The 22,413-nt window shown below is 37.2% G+C and overlaps 1 protein-coding gene and 1 long non-coding RNA gene across 3 annotated transcripts; both read right to left on the reverse strand.

Annotated features, from left to right (window-relative positions):
• Positions 1-981: 981 nt before the first annotated feature.
• Positions 982-21,992, reverse strand: LOC103491300 (putative transferase At1g60990, chloroplastic). 2 transcript variants are annotated; one of them, XM_051085188.1, is made up of 12 exons: positions 21,659-21,989; positions 21,189-21,290; positions 19,886-19,919; positions 12,749-12,822; positions 12,558-12,623; positions 12,391-12,455; positions 9,239-9,326; positions 9,072-9,137; positions 3,594-3,759; positions 2,117-2,200; positions 1,881-2,008; positions 982-1,580 (listed from the first exon to the last, which is right to left on the reverse strand). In XM_051085188.1, the coding sequence occupies exons 1-12, from the start codon at positions 21,911-21,913 to the stop codon at positions 1,371-1,373; spliced, it is 1,338 nt and encodes a 445-aa protein (XP_050941145.1). In that variant the 5' UTR covers positions 21,914-21,989; the 3' UTR covers positions 982-1,370. The 2 variants fall into 2 exon arrangements, with proteins under 2 accessions (XP_050941145.1, XP_050941146.1); XM_051085189.1 differs by lacking the exon at positions 21,189-21,290 and having other exon boundaries at positions 21,659-21,992.
• Positions 8,013-9,065, reverse strand: LOC107991019 (uncharacterized). The gene is made up of 2 exons (XR_001762892.2): positions 8,501-9,065; positions 8,013-8,361 (listed from the first exon to the last, which is right to left on the reverse strand). It is a non-coding gene; the product is annotated as an uncharacterized LOC107991019 (long non-coding RNA).
• Positions 21,993-22,413: the final 421 nt, after the last annotated feature.

Here is a 22,413-nt window from a genome sequence, read left to right on the forward strand (position 1 = left end):
AACGTAAGCAAATATTTATCGTAATCAATGTCTTTTCTTTAAGAATAGCCTTTTGTAACTAGTCTTGCCTTATATCTCTTCACTTCTCGTTTTTTATTTCTTTTTGTCTTGAAGATCCATTTGACATAGTGCTTTTTTTTCCACTTGATAGAGTACAAAGTTCCTAAAGCATCTAAAATATGCTTACCTTGGAGAACAAGAGACTCTGTGTATTATAATTACGAAAGATCTAAAGCTGAATAGGAGGAACTATTGGTGGGAGTGTTAAAAAGAGTACAAGTTGGCAATTTTGGTGGACCTTAGCAGATGTTAGAGGAATCAATCCTGCAGTTTGTATGCACGTGATAGCACTGGAAGATGGGTCCAAACCATGCCACCAACCTCAAAGGTATCTGAGCCCCGCTTTGAGAGACGTCATGATGAAGGAGATATTCAAGCTATAGAAGGCAGGTATAATCTATCCTATTGCTAACAACGAATGGGTAAGTCCTATGCACGTGGTACCCAAGAAAACAAGTACCACAACATTTAAAAATGAAAAAGGCGTAGTTATGCCTGTTAGAATTCAAAACGATTGAAAAATGTGTTAGATTTTAGGAAGTTAAATTTTGTACTTAAATGGGACCCTTTCCAATTTCGTTTATTGATTAAATGCTTGAACATCTTACAAAAAAAGTCTTTTTTAGGGTTCCTTAGTGATATTTCAAGGTTTCACTAGATTCCTAGTTCTATTTACTAGGGAGACCAAGAAAAGCCAACCTTCACATGTCCATTTAGACAAATATCATTTGGTTTGTCTAATGCACCTAAAACCTTCCAAAGATGTATGAATATTTTGTTGAGTTCATTACAAACTGTATTGAAATTTTCATGGATCACTTTAGTGTCTACAAGGATTCTTTTGATATTTACAAAAAATAACAAATAAGAGACTATTTGAAGCCAGAAGTGAAGTTGTGGACTCCCAACTAAGGAGTTACATGAGGTATAAAATCGATATTTTTTATTAGTAAGGTCTGCAAACTCCTCAAGTCAAAAGGAGTGAAGTTTATAGCTCAACCCCCAACTCGTACACTCCCAACATTTTGGGCTTAACGCACCCCCTAAGGGAACCCTTCATATCCAACGTGGTCAACCAAAGGGGAAACAATGTACAAAATTCTCATACGAGAATCCTTGAAGACCTTACAATAATATACACCAAATGTGATTTTGCATTAAAAATACGGTTGAACAACAAAGAAAACCCCTGATGATATGCACAAACAGGGTTCAAAAACCATCGTCCTTAGCATCCATATCTAAAATTATTAAAGAAAATATAGAGCTGTGGTTCAACTCAACCCCATTGAAATAGTAATAAAAAACAACTATTGTACACTGCTTTCAGGAGTGCTACTTGGTGAGCTGTTGGATAGAGGTTGTTGTCGAGCTAAAAATGGAACTTCCACCACCGTACCAGTGGTGTCTTCTCCAACAATTACAGTATCTCCAATGGAAGCAGCTTTCTTCTTTATGTAGCCAAGACCAAAATGCTCCGACTCTTTTCTTCCTGGTGCATAGCTTGTAAGTTTTCCCACCTACACAAATTTTCTTGGCATGGATCAAAATGCATAAACATTCAACCGAAAACATGCTCATACTGTCGAGGGGAGAATCTGTTAGTGAGTTTGGAAGTTTGATGTTCGAGGCGAGGAGAAATTTTTCAGTGACAGTTCATCAGATTTTAATACTCCAGAGAGAAGTTCTGGAGAACATTCAAATCCTATATAATCAGTCTCTTCACAAAATAAAGGAAGGTTCGTGATTAGGGGAGTATTTGACAAAATATTTCAATTTCCACAAAAAAAATTAAATCTAAAATAGAAAGAAATAGGTACCCTTTTTCCATCAATGGTTATTGGGCTGCCAGGTTCCACCGAATCTGATAGCTGAAGTCCCCACAATCTCTGTTTCACTCCATCATAAGTTATTAATCGAGATATCGTCTCTTGTCCCTTGTAACAACCTATAGAGATTAAAATTTGAGTGTTCGATCAATCATAGGTAAAAAATAATAATAAAATAAATAAAATAAAATAAAAAAGAGAGAGAGAGAAAGGCAAGAAATGAGTACCCTTGTTGAGAGAAATTGAATTCCAAAGACCAGCTTCAAGTACATTGAATTCGTCGGTAAGCTCTTTCTGGGGAGATGGCATTCCTGCAAGACTCGAGCCAATCATCAGGCCATCCAAGATTCCCGGAGTAACAGCATTAAATAAAATGGTTTTACTTTTTCTTTTCTTTTCTTTTCTTTTTAAATTTTTATCATGAAATGAAGACAAAAGGTGTTTCTATATGTGGATAATTATAAACAATACCCCAAATGATAGAAAATAGATGATAAACTATAGTTACAGAAAGGAGGCAGCTGGGGGATTAATTCTTAATGATTACAAAAGGTGACAAAAGGTGTTTCTATAGGCGGATTCAATGAACCAATTGATGTCTTGTTGCTTCCAGTGAAGATCTGAGCATTCCGTTCTAACCACAAGTTTCAAAATCGTTTTTCTTTGATAGGAGAGAAAATTGAAAAATTACAAAAAATAATATAAAATAAAACTCCATACAAAAGGAGCAAAATAAAACAAGAAGGGAGTTAATCAAGCAAAATAAGTTCAAACAAATAACTACAAAAATCCTTGAACATCAAAACTTAGGGATGCATGAAAATTGTAATCGAACAGGGGATTAACAGATTCAGTGTCCCTTGACCCCTCCAGACATTCTTTTCTGGGAGTGTTTGGCCCACCGGCTCCATAAATGAGCGTTAAATAACTCAACTCCAATAACTACAAAAGTGTTTATTATTGAAGTTTGCATAGAACTTCATTTTTCTCTCTCCCCCCTTCCCTCTAATGTCTCCTACCTCCATACTAAACAACTCTACACTCCAAATACAGACTTCTACCCATTAACTCTAGACTTCTAACTCAAAGTTCCAAACACCTCCCAACCTCCGGAAGGAACCACAAAGTCATAAATGCCAACAGGGCAAAGAAAATGACTATAAAACTACGCCCTCTAGGTTAATCTAAGAGGAAACCAAACATATCAAAATTCAAAATAAACTAAAGAATAACTCTGTCGGAAAATCATAACCACATCTCCATAGGAAGAGGTCAACATCCTAAGCCCCATCCAAGGATACAATACTACAGCCTATCAAACTAATTGACTTCTTCAAAACCAAATACAACGTCTTGACTCTTTCATGAAGGATTTGCCAAACAAAAGTTTAACCTTCTTGAGAATTCTACCTTCATGCTCTACCAGATACTAATACCTCGGGCGATGTACTTATCTGTTTAAACGTACTTTTCTCTCAAGCATTGTAAAATAAAAAAATATTGCAAAACACAGGACAGGTTCAACCGAATATTTAACATGATATCATGATATAAAGATTGCAAAGTCATGTTACGTAAATTCCACTATTAACTTCATCCATCGTAAAGAATCAATATGATCATATATGGCATTGAAATTTCAAGTGCATGAGACAATAGCGAACCAGCAAATCAAAGAGCAGAAAAACATCAAAAGATGCACACCTTGAAATATCCTCAGCTTTTCCCAAGCCCTTGAGCCCATTGGAACAGCACCTAGAGAAACTAAAGCTTTCCAAACTGGTCCAGCAACAGCAGGTGATATCAACAGTGAAAAGCCTTCTTCGGAAATGACACTTCCCACCCCCACAGTAATTGGCATGCCATTGACCTGCATAACAAAGTCCAAAATTATTATCTCATACATTTCCACACTGGAATTTTTTAATCTAAATTGGCACTGATAGAACAAACTTAATTTTTGTTTTTCATATTTTCAGCCCTTACAAGATAGGGGAGAGTTTCTGTCATGCTTTCAATAATGCTTTTCATAAATATTTAATAAAACTGTTGATTCTCGTAAAACACTTGAGGTTCGAGAGAATCAAAATTGCTTATAGCATTCACTAAAGAAATATATATACAAGGTACAAGAGTAACCAAAGAAGGAAAGTGTAGAAAAAGTCACAAAAGGAAAATATAACAAAGATATTTACAATAAGAGAATATAACTAATATTAGAATTATAACACCCCCTAAAGTTGGAGCATATATGTTAATCATGCCCAACTTGTTACATAGAGAATCTATACATGTTCCATTCAATGGTTTCGTGAAGATTCTTCTAATTGTTCTCCAATTTTCACATATCCTGTAGATACCAGACCTTGTTGAATTTTCTTACGTACAAAATTACAATCAACTTTAATATGTTTAGTCCCCTCTCATGGAACATTGGATTAGATGCGATATTTAGTGTTGTTTGATTATCACACCAAAATTTTGTCAGTGTGGTGATTTCAAATCTCAACTCAACAAGAAGTTATCCAAATCAATTCACACATGGACTGTGTCATTCCTCTATATTTTGATTCCACACTTGAATGTGACACCACATTTTGCTTCTTACTCTTTCAAGAAATCAAATTACCATCAACAGAAACACAATATCTTGAATTTAATTTTTTGTCTTTCTTAGATCCTGCCCGATTGATGTCTGAGAAACATGCAATATTAATATGACCATAATTCTTATACAACGAACCATACTCAGGAACAACCTTCAGATAACACAAAATCTGTCAAGCACTCCAACGATCAACTGAGGGGCATGACATATACTAGCTCGTAATACTCTCACTTAATAAGCTATGTCGGGTCAAGTCACTGTAAGGTAATTAAGTTTTCCCACTAACCTCCTATTTCTTTCCGAATCTTTTAGCAATTCTTCATCTTTTTTGAGCTGTAAGTCAGGCATCATTGGGGTACTTAGTACATGGTTTAGGCCCTAGCTTCCTTGTTTCGGTCAACAAGTCAAGTACATCTCTTTGTAAATAATAATATTCCTTTCTTGCTTCTTATTACCTCAATTCCTAAGAAGTATTTCAACATGCCCAAACTTTTTGTTTGGAATTGGCAACGGAGAAAAGTCTTTAGGGACTGGATACCTAAAGCATCATCACCATTAATCACAATATCATCTACATATAGAACTAACAGAATGACAACACTCTCAAATCTCTTAAAAAAGACCAATTGATCCAACGTGCTCTTTTGCATTCTAAAGCTTTCAATCACCTGACTAAATTTGCCAAACCAAGTCTGTGGACTCTATTTCAAACCATACAAAGATTTACGAAGGCAACATATCATTCTCTTCTTCTCTTGAGCAACAAATCCTGGTGGCTACACCTCTTCTTTTTTTAAAAATGTATTGTAATAAATGCTAGTTGAGCTAAGTTCATTCCATGTACATCTCTTCTTAAAGGTCACCATGAAGAAATGCATTTTTAATAACAAGTTGGTGTAAAGTTCAGTAATTGATTGAAGCTAACGAAATAAACAACCTCACAAATATCATTTTTGGTACTAGAGAAAAAGTATAAGCATAGTCAACGACTTATGGGTAGCCTTTCACTACAAGACATGCTTTTAACCCAACGAAAAAACCATCAAGATTAATTTTAACCACAAATAACCACTTACAGCCCATGTGTTTCTTTCCTACCGGAAAAGACTAAATCCCAAGTACAATTGTCATCTAAAATGAGTCATCTCCTCCACCATTGCAACACACCAACCAAGATGAGACAAGGCTTCATGAACAGTTTTAAGGATGGATATAGACTCTAATGATGCAATGAAAGAACATGGAGAAGACAACAAATGATTCTACGAAACAAAAGAGGAAATAGGGTTAGTGCACTTATGTTACCTTTACGAAGAGCAATAGGAAGATCCTCGTTCGTTTTCAGATCCAATGACGAAGAAGCCTCTGGTACAGGGCATGGAACTAAAAGAGAGGAAGAAGCCTCAGGTGTAGGGCATGGATCCGAAGGAGGTTGTCATCAATCATAGACCTTAATGACAGATGGACAAATGGAGGTAGACATAGGTAGAGATGAATCTAGAAGAGGACCAAAAGGAAAAACAAATTTGTAGACAAGTAAATCATCCTCTGACACCTTATGCTCCCCACTCGTATACGAAAAGTTATATTGTGAGGAATTAAAGGAGAAATGTTAAGAAAATGAGACATTGAGAGAGGCAAGATATTTATTTAGACTGGGACAATAACACCGATACCCTTTCTGAACACAAGAATAATCAAGGAAGATACTTTTTAAGGCCTTTAGATCCAATTTTGTATGTGGAGGCCGAAAATCTCGAACAAAGAAAGTACAACCAAATATTTCAGGTGGAATGGAAAACAAATGTTGTTTAGGGCGTAAGGAACAAAAAGGTCTCTGAAACTTAAGAATGAAAAGAACATGTGATTGATTATTAAGAAATGAGTTGTAGAAACAGCATCAACCCAAAAAAGTTTTGAAACATGCATCTAAAACATTAAGGCTCTGCCTGTTTCAATAAGATGATGATTCTTTTGTTCTGCAACCCATTTTGTGAAAGAGAATCAACACAAGAAGATTGATGAAGAAAACCATGAGAATCTAAATAAGACTTAAGTGCATGAAAGAAATATTATTTAGCATTACCACTTCGTAAGATTTTAAGAGCACCACTAAACTAAGTTCGAATTTCAGCATAAAAGTTACAAAAATGAGAAAGTGACTCGGAATGATTTTTCATTAAATATAACCACATTACACAAGAATAGTCATTGAAGAATGTCACAAAATACCGAAACCCACCTTTGGACTCAATAGGACATAGACCCCAAACATCAGAATGAACTAATTTAGATGGAGCACTAGCTCGTTTTATAGACTCGAGGATACAAACTAAAACGATAAAAATTAGCAAACTGACATGCCTCACAATCTAAGGAAGACAAATGCTGAAACTGGGGACGAAGACTCCTCAAGAAAAAGACAAACGGGTGAACCATTCGACAATGTTCTTCAAAGGGAGATGACATGCTGAAACATGTGATGGCCGTAGGTATTTGTGGTTCAAAGATGTAAAGAACTCCAAATTCACGGCCTTTACCAATAGTTTACTTCGTCATAAGATCCTGAAATAAGCAATAACAAGGAAAAAAGCAGCCACAACAATAAAGATCACGAGTTTACTGACGAAAATCAAATTAAAAGAGAAGTGTGGTAAATTCAAAACAAAGGACAAAGAAATTGATTTAGTAAGATGGATGGTTCCCAATCCTAAAACAAGAGTGGAGCTTCCATCAGCTATAGTGACATTAGGTGAAGAGGTAGATGTACAAAGGTTAGAGAATAAATTGGGGTTATCTGTCATATGGTCTGTAGCACCAGAGCCAATGACTCATTTCGAAGTGGAGGGAAGAAGGCATTTAGAGATGTTACTTGCCTTCGTGATGGCAATAATGGGAGTAGAAGTTGATGCCATCAATGACGCATGATACTATTGAAATTTAGCAAACTCCTTCACAAAAATCATAAATGACTTATCAAGATTATCAAGAGTAGAAGCAACAAGTGCAGATGGCACCTTTTGAACCATATTCAATAGTTTTTTGCACTTGCGTTTTGTATGGTCAGGTTTACAACAGCAATAGCAAACATCACCCAAATTTGTTGGTTGGTTATTGGAATAACCTTTGGAGCTATTTGATCCAATCCCCTTGTTACCTATATAGTCATTTGTGCGCCCAATCAAAGCAAGAATCAGATGACATAATTGCTTGTGGGTTCTCTTTTAAAGGTATTCGAGTATAAGCTTCTTCCAATAACAAGATTTTCTAGCTTGACAAAACTTGATCTTTGACCATCTCATGATTACGTACCAGACCAACTAAGAAACTTATGATGAACTATTCACATTGAGCCATGACAACTTTTGGATCAGTGCTAATTGGCATCAAGAAATTGAATTCTGCACACGTATTTTTTTTTCAAAGAGCATAAAACAAGATCAGCATTTTGCACGCGTATTTTTGACCTCCATAAAGTAACTTGTGAGAGATTTTTCTCCTTCATCAGGTTGATATAGAGCCTTACAATCATCAAAAACTCTATTAATGTTTTCTTTCCCAGAATAAAGAAAATCCAGGTATTCGGTAGTTCTTTGACAAATTTGCAGTGAATTACTCAACGATTTCACTGTCAATAGAGTTTTTTATTCGTAGAAGCATTCTTGAATCGTCCGCCACCAAATCTTTTTAGTATCATCAGCTGGTGGCTCTTCCTTGAAACATTCATTCTTCTCAATGCTCCTAATAAAGTAGTGAACATTTGATCTTCATGAATAGTAATTGGATCCATTCAACTTGTGTTCAATTACTTTTGACATCATAGGAATCATCTTCGATGACTACTGGTTTCTTGTCAGCCATTACCTCAAAAAAAAAAAAAAAAGACAAAATATAAATTAAAATCTCAAGGAAAGTTGTGTAGAAGCAAACCCTAATTCACCAAAAGGGTTTTTCCTTGAATGAACCAAAAACAATGAGTATATAGCCCAAACAAACAACACACCGAAGTGGGGAAACAACTCCGACAAGCCCCACAGAAGATGAACAAGAAAGGGGGCGCGCACACCTACACGCATCAGCACGAGGATGTAGCGACAGAGGAAGTGGCAGCGTGTGAGCTTCACGCGCTTAGAAGGAATTCTATAGATCGACGTCTGGGCTCCTCGTTGGACTGGGTGGTGTCGAAAAATAATGAAGAAAAAGAGACCAAACTTCTGGCAGCAGCGGCTGACGATGCCAAACAAACCAAGAACGGTGGCGTTGCACAAAAGTATAAATCCACCTACTCCACATAAGGGTTCTAAATTCTCAAAAACCTAATTTTTTGGAACGCTCTAGTACCATGTAAAAGAATTAGGTTTGACAGAATCAAAATTGCCTACTCCATGCACTAAAGAAATATAAATACAAGGTACAAGAGTGACCAAAGAAGGGAAGTGTAGAAAAGACCATAAAAAGAAAAACATATCAAAGTTATTTACAATAAGAGAATGTCTCTAATATTAGAACTACAACAATTCTCATCATAAAAAGCAAGTAACGCCTGAAAACTCAAGTAGCTAACAAAAGCTTACACTAAAGTGCTGGTGTGTTCCATAAGGTTCTCCAGCTATACTACCAAGGTTCAAATCCTCCATGATCTGCGCTTGCATTTGAGGGTTAATATAATTAGTACATGTAAACCAGTAATAAGAAATAAAAACAATTTTGTTCTAATGAGAACTGCATAGTGCTATTTTACTTGGTTGCTTTTAGGTCCCACCAACACTAACAAAGATGTTTGATTGGTAATATCTTGAATCTCTACCTTGTCAGCTAAAAAAATGTACCTGGTTAAAATTCATTTGTAAAGTCAAGAATCGTAAATGGAATATCTAGAAAACAAACATGCATTCATATGTTGAGTTTATGTTATTTTCCTATCTTGAGTTTAATAAATGGATCAAATCAACTTCTAAAAGCAAAAGAATAAAAGTAATAACAAATTAATAATAAATAAACAATTCCTTTTCTCATTGGTGTTCCAAGGAATAATGCTGCAAATCAAAATAAGTAGTAATCCCTTTCCCATGCAATCAATATTCAGTTTATGTATGTATTATGCAGAGGTAGTGGATGGAAAATTCTATGCAAAGCAGTGTTGGTCAGTCATCTAGATTACTATAATTTTACCTTCCACTTTCTGTTAAGTCCAGATGAAATAAAGAAACATTTTTTTCAGAAAGTTTCAAGGTGAAAGAAAGATATCACATTTAATTGCTGGAACTCTGTGATTGATCATTTGAAGAATGATAGATGACGGGAGAGAGCCAGCACTCTATAATTTGCTGGAGTATCTTGTTACTTTCATGTTATTCTCTTCTTACTACATTTCTGGTTATTGCTCTTGTATGAACGTTAAAATGTGTCTTATTGTGAATATATAAACCAGGGATAGTTGTTTGGATAACTTGTAGGGCTTTCTTTGTTCTCTTCTAACCATTTCTCTGTCTCAGTCATCATCTTTAACTGAAGCACGGTGGCATCCCACCCTCTTCCGCTGCTCAAGGTTGTCGAACTCTTAAACTCCAACATCTCCAAAATCAAGCTCCTCAATCCCAAATCCCAATCCCCTCGTCCTCTGGAAACTATCCAGTTCCAATGTTCAACTCACCATCAGCATTCCCAATCCAATGCTCAAGCTCTTAAACTCTTCCTGAAAGCTGCCAAGAGTTGGGTAGATGATAATGTCACTAGGTATTTCTCCGGTGGTACAGGCAGTGTTCGAATCGAGTATATTGCAGTTCGGGATGAACCATTTCTTCTAAGCTGGAGTATCTTGTTACTTTCGAATTTAATTTATTTTTAGGGTTTGCCACATATGCTCCCCCCCCCCCCCCCCCCCCATGGCCCTTTTCATTTTTATTAGATTTTGTTTTCATTCCTTCACGCCCCACCCTCATTCGATCCTCTCTTCAAATCGATTTCTCCCCACATTCACTCTTCGATTTTGTTCGTTCACGCCCATTCACTCTTTGATTTCATTCACGCACAAGATCAAAAAAATTTCTCCCTTGGTTTTCGTTAAAACTCACCCTCCTTTTTCAAGGGAATGCTAGGGGATAAGCTCCGTTTTGCTGATCGAGAAATAGAGTAAGCCTTTTACTTTAGTTCCTCACCTTTTTCGCGTAGCTTGAACATGGCAAATTGGTATGGGAATCTATGTATCTTGCCGGGGTAATGGAGATTGCCAAGCAAGTAATGTTGTTTCATAAGGAAGCTTTTTACCATTTTTAAAAAAGATTGCCAGTCCTCCTTGTCTTGCCCTGAGAAAATATGAACTTAGGATGGGTAACCAGAGGTTGGTCGGACGACACACCTTAAAACCCATCCTAACGTTGCACGGAATTTCATCAATCACGTGGCTCCACTCAAATCCTCGCCATTTCTAAGAAAGAATTTATTCTCTCAATCCGTCCAGCTTACGTGCACCTCGACTAATCTCATGGGACAACCCGCCTGACCCTACAACATTTGGGTGTCAAGGACATTCGTGGGAAATTAATTCCTATGTAGGTGGCCACCATAAAATGAACTCATGACCTCTTAGTTAGATATTGAGACAATGTCTCACTTTTTACCACTAGGCCAATCCATGATGGTTGACTTGGAGGCTTTTGTTGAAATCTACATCCTCAATGTTGAATAACCCGTTTTCAAACCAGAAGCAATAGGTAGGAATTAACTACTTTGTTGTTTACCACTTTCATGGGTTCCTCCAAGTTGATAAAAATTGCAAGACGAGAGGTGAAGGATGAACTGCTCTATCAGTAAGAGTAGTTGCCAGGAAGGAGTATTGGGGAGAAAGGTGAAGGGGAGGGGAGAGAACAAACCTCACGAATAGGACACTTGCTAATCTCATACGTTGTATTGGAGGAGAAAACCTAAGTAATGGGATCTCTTTTAGAACACGCGGAGTTTGCCTACAACCATATGAAGAATAGATTATAGATCCACAAGGAAGTCACCTCTGAGATTGTTTATATTAAATTACCTAGGCTAATTGTCGATCTTGCTAACCTACCGACTCGTCTAGCGTTGATCTTAGCTTGAAGATAAAAACCATGGCTGAATGGAAAGCAAAACTGTGTGAAGAAGTAACAAACCAACTTGAAAAGATGAATTCAAAATACAAGGAAAGGATGAAGCCGACAGGCAACGAAGATTCAAAAAGTTCAAAGAAGGGGATTTGGTCCTAATCTTTCTTCGAAAAGCTAGACTACCAGCTGGAAAATACAGGAAATTTCAGCCAAAAACGGTCCTTTTAGAATCTTGAAAAGATTTGGTGACAACGCTTACAAGATTGAACTACATGACGATCTACATGACAATCCTATCTTCAATATAGCTGATATCTCCGAATATTTACCTCCAGACCAACTACAAATTTCAACATGAACTCGAGGGTGAGTTTTCTCTTAGAGGGAGGGAAATTGATGTAATTAGAATAACTATACAATAATACTTAGGCTTTATTGTTGTTTGTAATTGGGTTAGCTATAACCTTTTGTACTCGGGCTATATCTTTTGACCTTTGGAGTTGGTTAGGAAGCTACGAAATCTCCTCCTCCCTCAATTTTTAATTGATTCAATTTCAGAAGTATTATTCAGAAAATTACTGTCCCAATTTCAATGCATCATAAGCTTTTTCCAATTACTCATCTTTTGAGATTAAATCTGATTGAGAGGCTTTCCCTCAGCTTTTTCAGTTCGTATCGATGTTCCATTATAACTAATCTCATGTTGGCTCTTGTGCAAGGATAGTATCAAAATAACATAATGGAACCAAGAAGTAAAAGCAAAAAAAAGCACTAAACCCACGAGAGGACAATTAAAACTTACAATAACACCTACTTGTTGAGCATCCGAATTATGCTTTCACGTGTAACTGGTGACACAATTAATGTGATGGCATTTTTCTGTTAGCAGCATGCATAACAAATGAATTTTAAAACGAAATCGAAACAAGTTGGGATACAGGAAACCAATGACCAAAGAGAAATACAAGCTTGTAGCATTACCATGATCCATGCTTGTGCAATATCAATTGTCCGAGCAGTGGGTGTAACAAATACAGTACTGCACCCCTATAGTTAACAAAAAATGGCATAAAATATTAATCTTTTAATAGTACAACTCCATTCTAAAAGAATTTAAAGTTAACCAAGCATGGTTAGAATATGATATCATGGTGTGTCTAGTAAAAACTTACTTGTCCTTGACGTAAACTTTCAAAATTAGCTGTGCTTTGGTTATGAAGAAACTGACAACGATCATCTCCACTAACTTCATATACATACATGCATCATTTTCAATAATTACCCAAAAAAAATGGTCGTATGTAAAACACAAAATACCGTAGCATTCTAGATTTGTGGGGCAATCTCAAATACCAGTAAAGAAGCATAACAAGTTCAGTGCAGAAGATGATTGTATAAAAATAACAAGAAAATTAAAAAGACATGATGTCTACAGGACAAATCCTCGACGAAGTCTTAACTGCACAAACAAAGAAGGGGATGTGATCGTCAAGGCTTGAGATCATGTGGGCTGTGGTTTCTCGGACAAGGTCCATTGGAAGATAAGTTTCCTTGTTGATATTGATTCTTCCCGGGTCGATGCCCGAGCGGTTAATGGGGATGGACTGTAAATTCGTTGGCAATATGTCTACGTTGGTTCAAATCCAGCTCGGCCCAATACTTCGCGTACAACAGGAGAATGTGGGCGAAAAAATAAATTCATCTGCCAATTTTTCTCTCTTAATTAACAAAAGCCAAAGAAGAAAGATGTATTCTTTCAAAAAATAAACTATAATCTGTTACACATGCTAAAGCTTTGGGACCCATTTTTGATACTTAGGGAGCACCACACTTATTAAGAATTTCAAGGCATTCTGATCATAATGAACTATAGATCACTGACCCAAGAGAATATTGATGTAAATAATGTAATTAGAATAGCTATTGACAAGTTGTTAAAAGACTGTTAAAAAAAGCCAACTAATCAGCTACAACTGATTAGTTAGCTGATTAGTTATCCAGCTGTCTAACTACTTGTAACTACCCCTAGTAACTACCTAAAATTCATAGATAAATACACATTCTCTCAGCAACTAGAGCAGAGAGTTCTTTAATAAAAAAGTTACCAACTTGATCCACACCAAAGTGGTATCAGAGCAGCCCCGATCTTCGAACGGATGGCTGACCGGAGAGGAGGAATCCCTGCCGCGGGGGACAACCGTGAGCAAGAAGAGGTGGAAGCGATCGCCACTCTCTCTCCAAGGACATCCACGGTGCGCTTGCTGGCCGTCAAAGACTTCTTGGGAGATTTACACGAGAAATTTAATAGGATGATGGATAATTTGGAGACGTTGACTCAAAGGATGGATGGGCTACCAGCACCAGCAAGAATTGAAGCCAACATGAACATTGACCGAAATGAGAGAAACAGAGGAGGCCGGCGAGCTCAAAGGAATTTCAGTAACATGCCCAATCAAAGAAATGACCAAATAAGAAGGCCAATGGAGATGCCACTGCGTTATGCTGATGACGATTCTCTGGAAAAAGGTGATGCTTGGCAAAATAGGCAAGAATATGATTCTTCCAGTGGCGATGAACGAGGAAATATTTGGGATGACAATGGAGACATTCAAATGAGACAAGCTTACAGAGGACACGAAGCACGAAGGGAAGTTCATCATGACTACAAGATGAAACTTGATCTTCCAACCTATAACGGTAAGTGTGATATTGAATCTTTCTTGGATAGGATTAAAAACACTGAAAACTTCTTCAAATACATGGACACTCCCGATAGAAAGAAGGTGCACCTAATGGCTCTAAAACTACGTGGAGGAACTTCGGCATGGTGGGATCAACTTGAAATAAACAAACAAAGATACCGCAAGCCACCTATTCGTTCATGGGAGAAGATGAAAAGACTTTTGAAGGCATGCTTTCTACCTCCAAACTATGAACAAACCTTATACAACCAATATTAAAACTGCCGCCAAGGAAGTAAGTCAATAGCAGAGTATATTAAAGAATTCCATAGGTTGAGTGCTAGAACCAATCTGGGTAAGAATGAACAACATCAGATTGCACGGTTCATTGGTGGCCTAATATTTGATATAAAGGAAAAGGTATTTCTCTTGCAGAAACTGTAGAAGAAATGATGGCAGCAAGATTGAGGAATACTAATAGAAAGAATACATGGGAAACAAGTTTTTCCAAGAAATAACCTTACTGCAGTAAAACGAATGAGCAACCATCAACATCTACTGCAGAAAAAGGCAAAGATGTTGAAGCACAGAAGGCAGCCAAGAAAAAAGAAAACGCAGGCAAGGGAAAGGTTCAAAATAATTACAATCGGCCATCATTAGGCAAGTGCTTTATGTGTGGCCAAACTGGTCATTTATCTAATACTTGTCCTTAGCGAAAAACAGTAGCCTTGGCTGATGAAGAGTATGATGCAGCAAGTGATGACAGCAAAACAATAGAAGAAGAAACTGAATTGATTGAAGCTGATGATGGTGACAGCATATCCTGTGTTATACAGAGAGTCCTAATTGCACCTAAAGAAGAAACCAATCCTCAACGCCACTGCTTGTTCAAGACCAGATGTACGATTAATGGGAGGTGCGTGACGTGATTATTGACAGCGGAAGCAGCAAAAATTTTGTAGCAAAGAGGCTTGTAATCACTCTAAATCTAAAGACAGAAGCACATCCTAACTCCTACAAAATTGGTTGGGTAAAGAAGGGTGAAGAAATTCTAGTGAGTGAGATTTGCACCGTGCCACTTTCCATTGGAAGTGGATACAAGGATCAAATTGTCTGCGAAGTAATAGACATGGATGTATGTCATTTGCTCCTAGGAAGGCCATGGCAACACCACTCAAACCTTGCATAAGGGGAGAGAAAACACCTATGAGTTCTATTGGATGGGGAAGAAGATTGTTCTACATCCTTTATTGAAATATAATGAGGGAGCAAAGCATATGAAGATCAAGGGGCAGCTATTCACCACTGTCAGTGGAAAGAAATTGATCAGTGAAAGAGAAAGAGACATCCTAGGGCTGGTTGTTGTTGATAAGTCCATAGGAGAACAGCCGGGAATCCTAGAACCTAAACTACAGCAATTATTTGCTGAATCTCCCCACTTGAAAAGAGAACCACATGGCTTACCACCTCTGCGAGATATTCAGCACCAAATAGACTTGATTCTAAGAGCATCTTTGCCGAATCTGGCCCATTATCGAATGAGTCCTCACAAATATCAGATTCTTCATGAACACATTGAAGAACCGTTGAAGAAAGGACATATTAAACCAAGCCTAAGCCCCTGTGCAGTACCAGCTCTACTCACACCTAAAGATGGAAGTTGGAGGATGTGTGTAGACAACAGGGCAATTAATCGGATAACTGTAAAATACAGGTTCCCTATTCCTCGAATTTGTGATCTTTTAGATCAATTGACAAGGCTACTATCTTTTCAAAGATTGATCTAAGAAGTGGCCACCATCATATACGTATTAGACCGGGAGATGAATGGAAAACAATATTTAAAACTAATGAGGGCTCAAATGGATGGTCATGCCATTTGGATTATCCAACGCACCCAGCACCTTCATGAGATTGATGAATCAAGTGCTCCATCCTTTCCTCAAAAAATTTATAGTAGTCTACTTCGATGATATACTTGTTTACAACAATGGAAAGGATGAACATACGCTGTATCTCAGAAACTGTTTCAAGTGTTGACTGAAACAGAATTATATATTAACCAGAAGAAATGCGTCTTTCTAAAGGAAGAAATTTCTTTTTTTGGGTTCATCATCGAATCAGTATGGAACCTAAGAAAACTGAAGCAATTCGAACTTGGCCAATCCCAGCTTCTATCAAAGAAATCCAAGCCTTTCTTGGATTAGTTTCTTTTTACAGGAAGTTTATAAGAAATTTCAGTTCTATTGTTGCTCCACTTATCGATTGCTTAAAGAAGGGGAACTTTAAGTGGAATACACAGCAGCAAGAAAGCTTCAATAACATCAAGAAGAAATTGACTTCTAGCCCTATATTACAACTTCCAGACTTCAATTCACCTTTTGAAGTTGCAGTCGATGCATGTGGCATGGGAATTGGAGTTGTTCTCTCTCAAAAAGGGCACCCAGTTGAATTTTTTAGTGAAAAGCTCAGCACATCTAGACAGTCATGGAACACATACGAGCAGGAATTGTATGCTTTTATCTGAGCATTAAAATAGTGGGAGCATTATCTACTGTCTAGAGAATTTATCCTCCTAACCGATCACTTTTCACTAAAATATCTTCACTCACAAAAGAGCATCAGCAAGATGCACGCTCGATGGATCTCCTTCTTACAGAGATTTGATTTTGTTATCAAACATCAGGCCGGACAGGAAAACAAAGTGGCTGACGCCCTTAGTAGAAAGAGTTCCCTCCTTACACTACTATCTTAAGAAATTATAGCCTTTAAACATCTCCCTGATCTTTATAAAGAAGACGTTGATTTTGCAGAAACGTGGTACAAATGCAAAAATTATTTAAAGGCTGATGATTACCATATCGTAGAGGGCTTTCTCTTTACACACCTCCCTACAAGAAGCACTACTTAAAGAAGCTCACTCAGGAGGCTTATCTGACCACTTTGACCAGGATAAAACGTTTGATTTAGTGTCTAAAAGATACTACTGGCCACAGCTAAGAAGGAATTCCAATAATTTTGTCAGAAGATGCTCCATCTGTCAAAAGGCAAAAGGATCAAGCACTAATGCCGGCCTATACTGCCCATTACCTATCCCAAAAACCATATGGGAAGATCTTTCCATTGATTTTGTGCTTGGCCTCCCTAAGACTCAAAGAAACTATGACTCTGTGATGGTCGTAGTAGACCGGTTCAGTAAAATGACCCATTTTGTTGCTTGTAAAAAGACAAACGATGCTATATATATCGCTAATATCTTCTTTAAAGAGATAGTACGACTACATGGGATACCTAAGACAATCGTCTCTGACAGAGATGTAAAATTTCTAAGTCATTTCTAGAGAACTCTATGGAGGAAGTTTGATACCACACTCAAATATAGCACCACAGCTCATCCTTAAACAGACGGCCAAACAGAGGTGACAAACAGAACATTAGGAAATCTCATACGATGCCTCGATGGATCTAAGCCTAAGCAATGGGATTCATCACTAACACAAGCAAAGTTCGCATTTAATAACATGAGGAATCGGTCGACAAGTAAATGCCCCTTTGAAATAGTCTATACTAAACAGCCAAGGTTGACCTTTGACCTTGCTTCCCTCCCTACAACAGTGGATATTAGTCAAGAAGCTGAAAGCATGGTAGAGAAACTTGAACAACTACACAAGGAAGTCCACGATCACCTCATAAAACGACAAATTCTTACAAAAAGACAGCCGATATGAAAAGAAGGCAAGCTAAATTTGCTAAGGGAGACCTAGTAATGGTGCACCTAAAGAAGAGTAGATTCCCATCCGATACTTATAGCAAATTGAAAAGATAGACAGATGGCCTAGTACGAATCCTAGAAAAATATGAGGAAAAGCTTTCAAAGTGGAACTCCCACCAGATATGAACATACACCCAGTGTTCAACGTTGTCGATATAAAGCCTTACTATGGACGAGTTCAAGCTTGCACACTAATGAACTTCAGGGCAAGTCCATTCTAAGGGGGTGGAATGATGTAAATAATGTAATTAGAATAGCTATTAAACAGTCTATTGATAAGTTGTTAAAAGACTGTTAAAAAAAGCCAACTAATCATATGTAGCTGATTAGTTATCCAGCTCTCTAACTACTTGTAACTACCCATAGTAACTACCTAAAATTCATCAATAAATACACACTCTCTCAGCAATTAGAGGCAGAGAGTTCTTTGATAAAAAAGTTACAACTTGATCCACACCAAATACAAACTCCAGTGTTGCATAGCCAAAATTATAGCCATAAGTTCATGCTTGTAAACAAATTCAAGTGAGCTTGAGGGTAAGAAAAAGATGTAAAGGGGTCAAAAAGAGCAGAAAAGATCTGCCAGAATCGTAAGAGTGCAGCACAGAGGCATGAAGCGCTACAGGATGCTCACGCGCGTTATTTTTTAATGGTGTCGTGATTGCGGTTCATTTACCCTATTAAATCATTGTTTTGCTGTCATTTGAAAGAAATATCGATTTGAGTTCACCTAGGGCATTCCACAGAGGTTGAGAGGCTGCTATTCAGAGGATTTTTCATAGCTGAACGTAAAGATCGAGAGAACAACGTGGACGGTCTCGGTGCCCAGGACGAATCGTGATCAACAGATAATTTTCTCTTGCTCTATTTATTCTCTTTACATAAACTATACATGTTCAATACGATTTTATTGAAAATGAGTGCTTGATTTGTTAGTAGTTCTAGGGTTTAGATAGATTTCACTTTTGTTTGTGGATTGTTCTTAATTAGCGATCACCATTTGCACAATTTTGCTTGAGAGAGATCAAACGTTAGAAGATAAATGTGAAGAAAACAATAATGTCATCCAAACCTCTGCAACGGCTAAAAACGTCTTTGCCAGTGGTTGTTCCATGGCGGTTGCTAACTTCTTGGTAAGCTCAAAGTCAAGCAAAATTGGACAATGAGGAGGTTCCTTGCTGACAAGAAAATTGCCTGCACAAAGTACCGAAAGGGCATTCCAGTTCTTCATCTCTACTGGCTTCCGAACAAACCTTGTCATCCGAGCACTCCCAGAAAACTTGCTCAGATACAACTAAGTTTTTCTTAGATTGAATGCCAGCAAGGGTGTTCGATGCCTTTGGATGAATATCAGAAGGATTCAGAAAAAGAAAAGAAGATGAGAAAAGCAATGAGGAGGAAGGCCATTATCTTCCCCCATCACTTTCTCTCAACCAAACCAATGTCAAGGATGCCGATTGAGTTTTTTCTCTTAACCGTTTTAGTATACTGAACATTCTTAACACGATGAGTATACTTGCGTGTGTCACACTCTCACAAAAAACGGTAAATTTCCCAACACACAACATGTTATTATATATATTGACCACACTCACTCCCACGCGTTCTCTTTGTGATCCACCCAATGCTAACTAACTAACTAACTTTCACGCCGAGTTCCACTTTTAAACCCTGCATGAGTATTTCAGCAATATTGGAGGCCTAGAAATACACCATGAAGCAGCCATGAATCTCAATTATTATACGTGGAATGCTTTAAAGAAGGGTGGGAAAACTTTTATAAGCATTCTATTAAGAGTGGACTCAAAAGTAATAGAACATGAAAAGAGACAAGTAGACAGAAAGAAGAAAATTACCCCTTAGTCGGCCAAAATGAGAAAGATCCACGACCTAACAATTAACAACAAAATATGAAAACATCAACTCATTTGCAATATATATCTTTTCTTTTTCTAGTCAAGGAACAATTTTATTGATCTATGAAATTAAAAAATAGGGTAGAAAAACCCCAAGCTAAGTGAGTAACAGAACAAGAAACTTCTCTAATAGGACATTGTTAGGTCCCAACAAGCAAGATAGCTCAAAAACAGGGGAACAACTTCCTGATACTAAATTATATTGGAATTTAACGAAAGTCTTCAACCATTACAATGCAACTAAACAAGCCATGATATCAAAACAGAAAGTAAAGTGCACAAAGAAATGAAGAACCAGTAATGGCGTGTTCTAGAGCGCCCCTCTCCTCTTATTGGTGATTTAACCATAAAATATCCACCCCTTTCTTCTTATTCCAAAACCCTTCTTAAACCTTCTTTCAGTGGACCCCAACTCCATAACTGAAAACACATACCCCAAATCTCAACCCACTGTAATCTCGGGTGATTTCCCCTTCTTGCCCTTCTTCACGTATTGATGAATAATTTGAGGCCTAACAGACACGAGTATAGAATATCTACGAGCTATATAAAAACGAAAAAGTGGAGACAATTTACACCATGAGCATGGCTGCTTTGAAAAAAAAATTCCAAAAGAAACAAAATTCTACTTTCCCTCAGCCTCCTCGATGCAAAAGAAGTCCCCATCGATCAACTCCAGGGCTTCTTTCTGATCTGTACGGTCCGGAAGGAATTTCAGAAATTTCGAAGACAAGGAGAACTATTTCACTGAATTTTTTGAATTCCTTTGCTTATTTGGCTTTGATTTGGTGAAAATTGTCGCTTTATTTTGTAACTGCGGATCATCTTCCTTTATAGCCCATTGAAGTTTTTTGGGATTTCATTGGATGAGTTTATCTTCCCCTCTCTTTTGTAAGTTGTAACTTCCTATTTTTTTTTATCTCATACAAAGTATAAATAAATAAGTTCCGTGAGGTAAAAAGATAATAATAGAATCGAAAAGCTTATCAAAAGCATGCTTTTTATCACAAACAGCCCAAGGCCAACTACGATGCCCCATGCAATCTTTTCTAGGAGGGTGTCACATGGGTGAGCTTCCAGATGATCAACTTATCAAAATTCTTACCATCTAGACTTCTACAGCACACACACTTAGAGATGCAAATAGTGTTTTCTTTCAAAAGGAAGATATCACCAGTTTCCAAACTAAGCAAAGCAAAAAGAAAAAAGACATCAATAAGAAAGATGTTGAAAGACTACATACAGCAACCCCATTATTGGCTGCATCCAGCGCCTGTTCATCGTTATGAAAAGTTTCAATGATCCCATCATCAGAAATCCGTGCACCTTCAACGGCCGCAGCCTCCTGCCCGTTGTAGATATCCAAATTGTTTAGAACTTAGCGTGTGATACAACAGTTAGTATTCAGCAATGCTAATGATACAGTCTTGAAAAAAGGGAAATGAGAGACCGTTCTCAATCTCCAATAGTAATACAATGCAAGTTCTCACCAAACAAGAATAAAAAAATCATTTCTCTTAAATCAAGCCTACCAACACACTTTATGTCCTTTGTTCCCTCTTTCGTAAATGAATGCATGTGTCTTCAATTCATGAATTAAAAATACATCTCAGTTCACTTCGTAACCCCAGAATCAAATCAGCATAAAGAATTTCAGCAATAAACTTGGGTAGTAAAACAACAAATTGGACTAAATAGAGGAAAAAGACTTACAAGGAGGTCCTCATCGATTGGAGGGGGAGAAAGATCGAAAGGCAGGGCAGAGAAGGAAGTACTTTTTCTGTTCGCATTGCTATGCGGTTTCTTAATGTTTGGAGGTCGAAATGGAGGGAGTTGAAGGCGATGGGGGTGGGAAAAAGAAGAGATGGAAAGGTCCCAATGGCATGAGTTAGAGATGAAAGCTCTGCTAGTAGAGGGAACTGTAGAATCTGAGACGAAGAATCCATAGCCGCAGTAAGAAGCCGACATTGTTGTTGTCTGAATTTTGGGGAGCTGAGTCCGATCTGCTGAAATATCAGATTACCACTTTGCATAGTAAAAGGATAATCGGCTGACGACAAAAAATTATTTTTCAATTTAATAATTGGTAAACTGTTAACATAAATATACAAAGAATAATAAAATCAATTCACTTTTTGTTACTTTTGCTTTTGATTTCAACATAAAAAAAGTCTATATCCGTAAAATAATGGTTTTTATATACAAATAAATTATTCCGAAGTGGGACTTTTGACTTGGTGAGTCGACTGGTTGTTTAAATATACTCTAAATTGAACATGAATAGGTTAATTATTCAATTATATTATAAGTCAAATATACTGTAATTAGTTTGCAAATAATATTTGTGATTCACATCTTCTACTACCAATAACTATTTATTAGTCGAGGTACGTCAACTTACTAGACATTCACGAATATAAAAAATCAAGTAACCTTTATTATAATAATTAAAATATTTTTTTTTTTTT

Source organism: Cucumis melo, chromosome 5 (assembly GCF_025177605.1).
Source record: "Cucumis melo cultivar AY chromosome 5, USDA_Cmelo_AY_1.0, whole genome shotgun sequence".
In the NCBI taxonomy this organism is placed as follows: Eukaryota; Viridiplantae; Streptophyta; class Magnoliopsida; order Cucurbitales; family Cucurbitaceae; genus Cucumis; species Cucumis melo.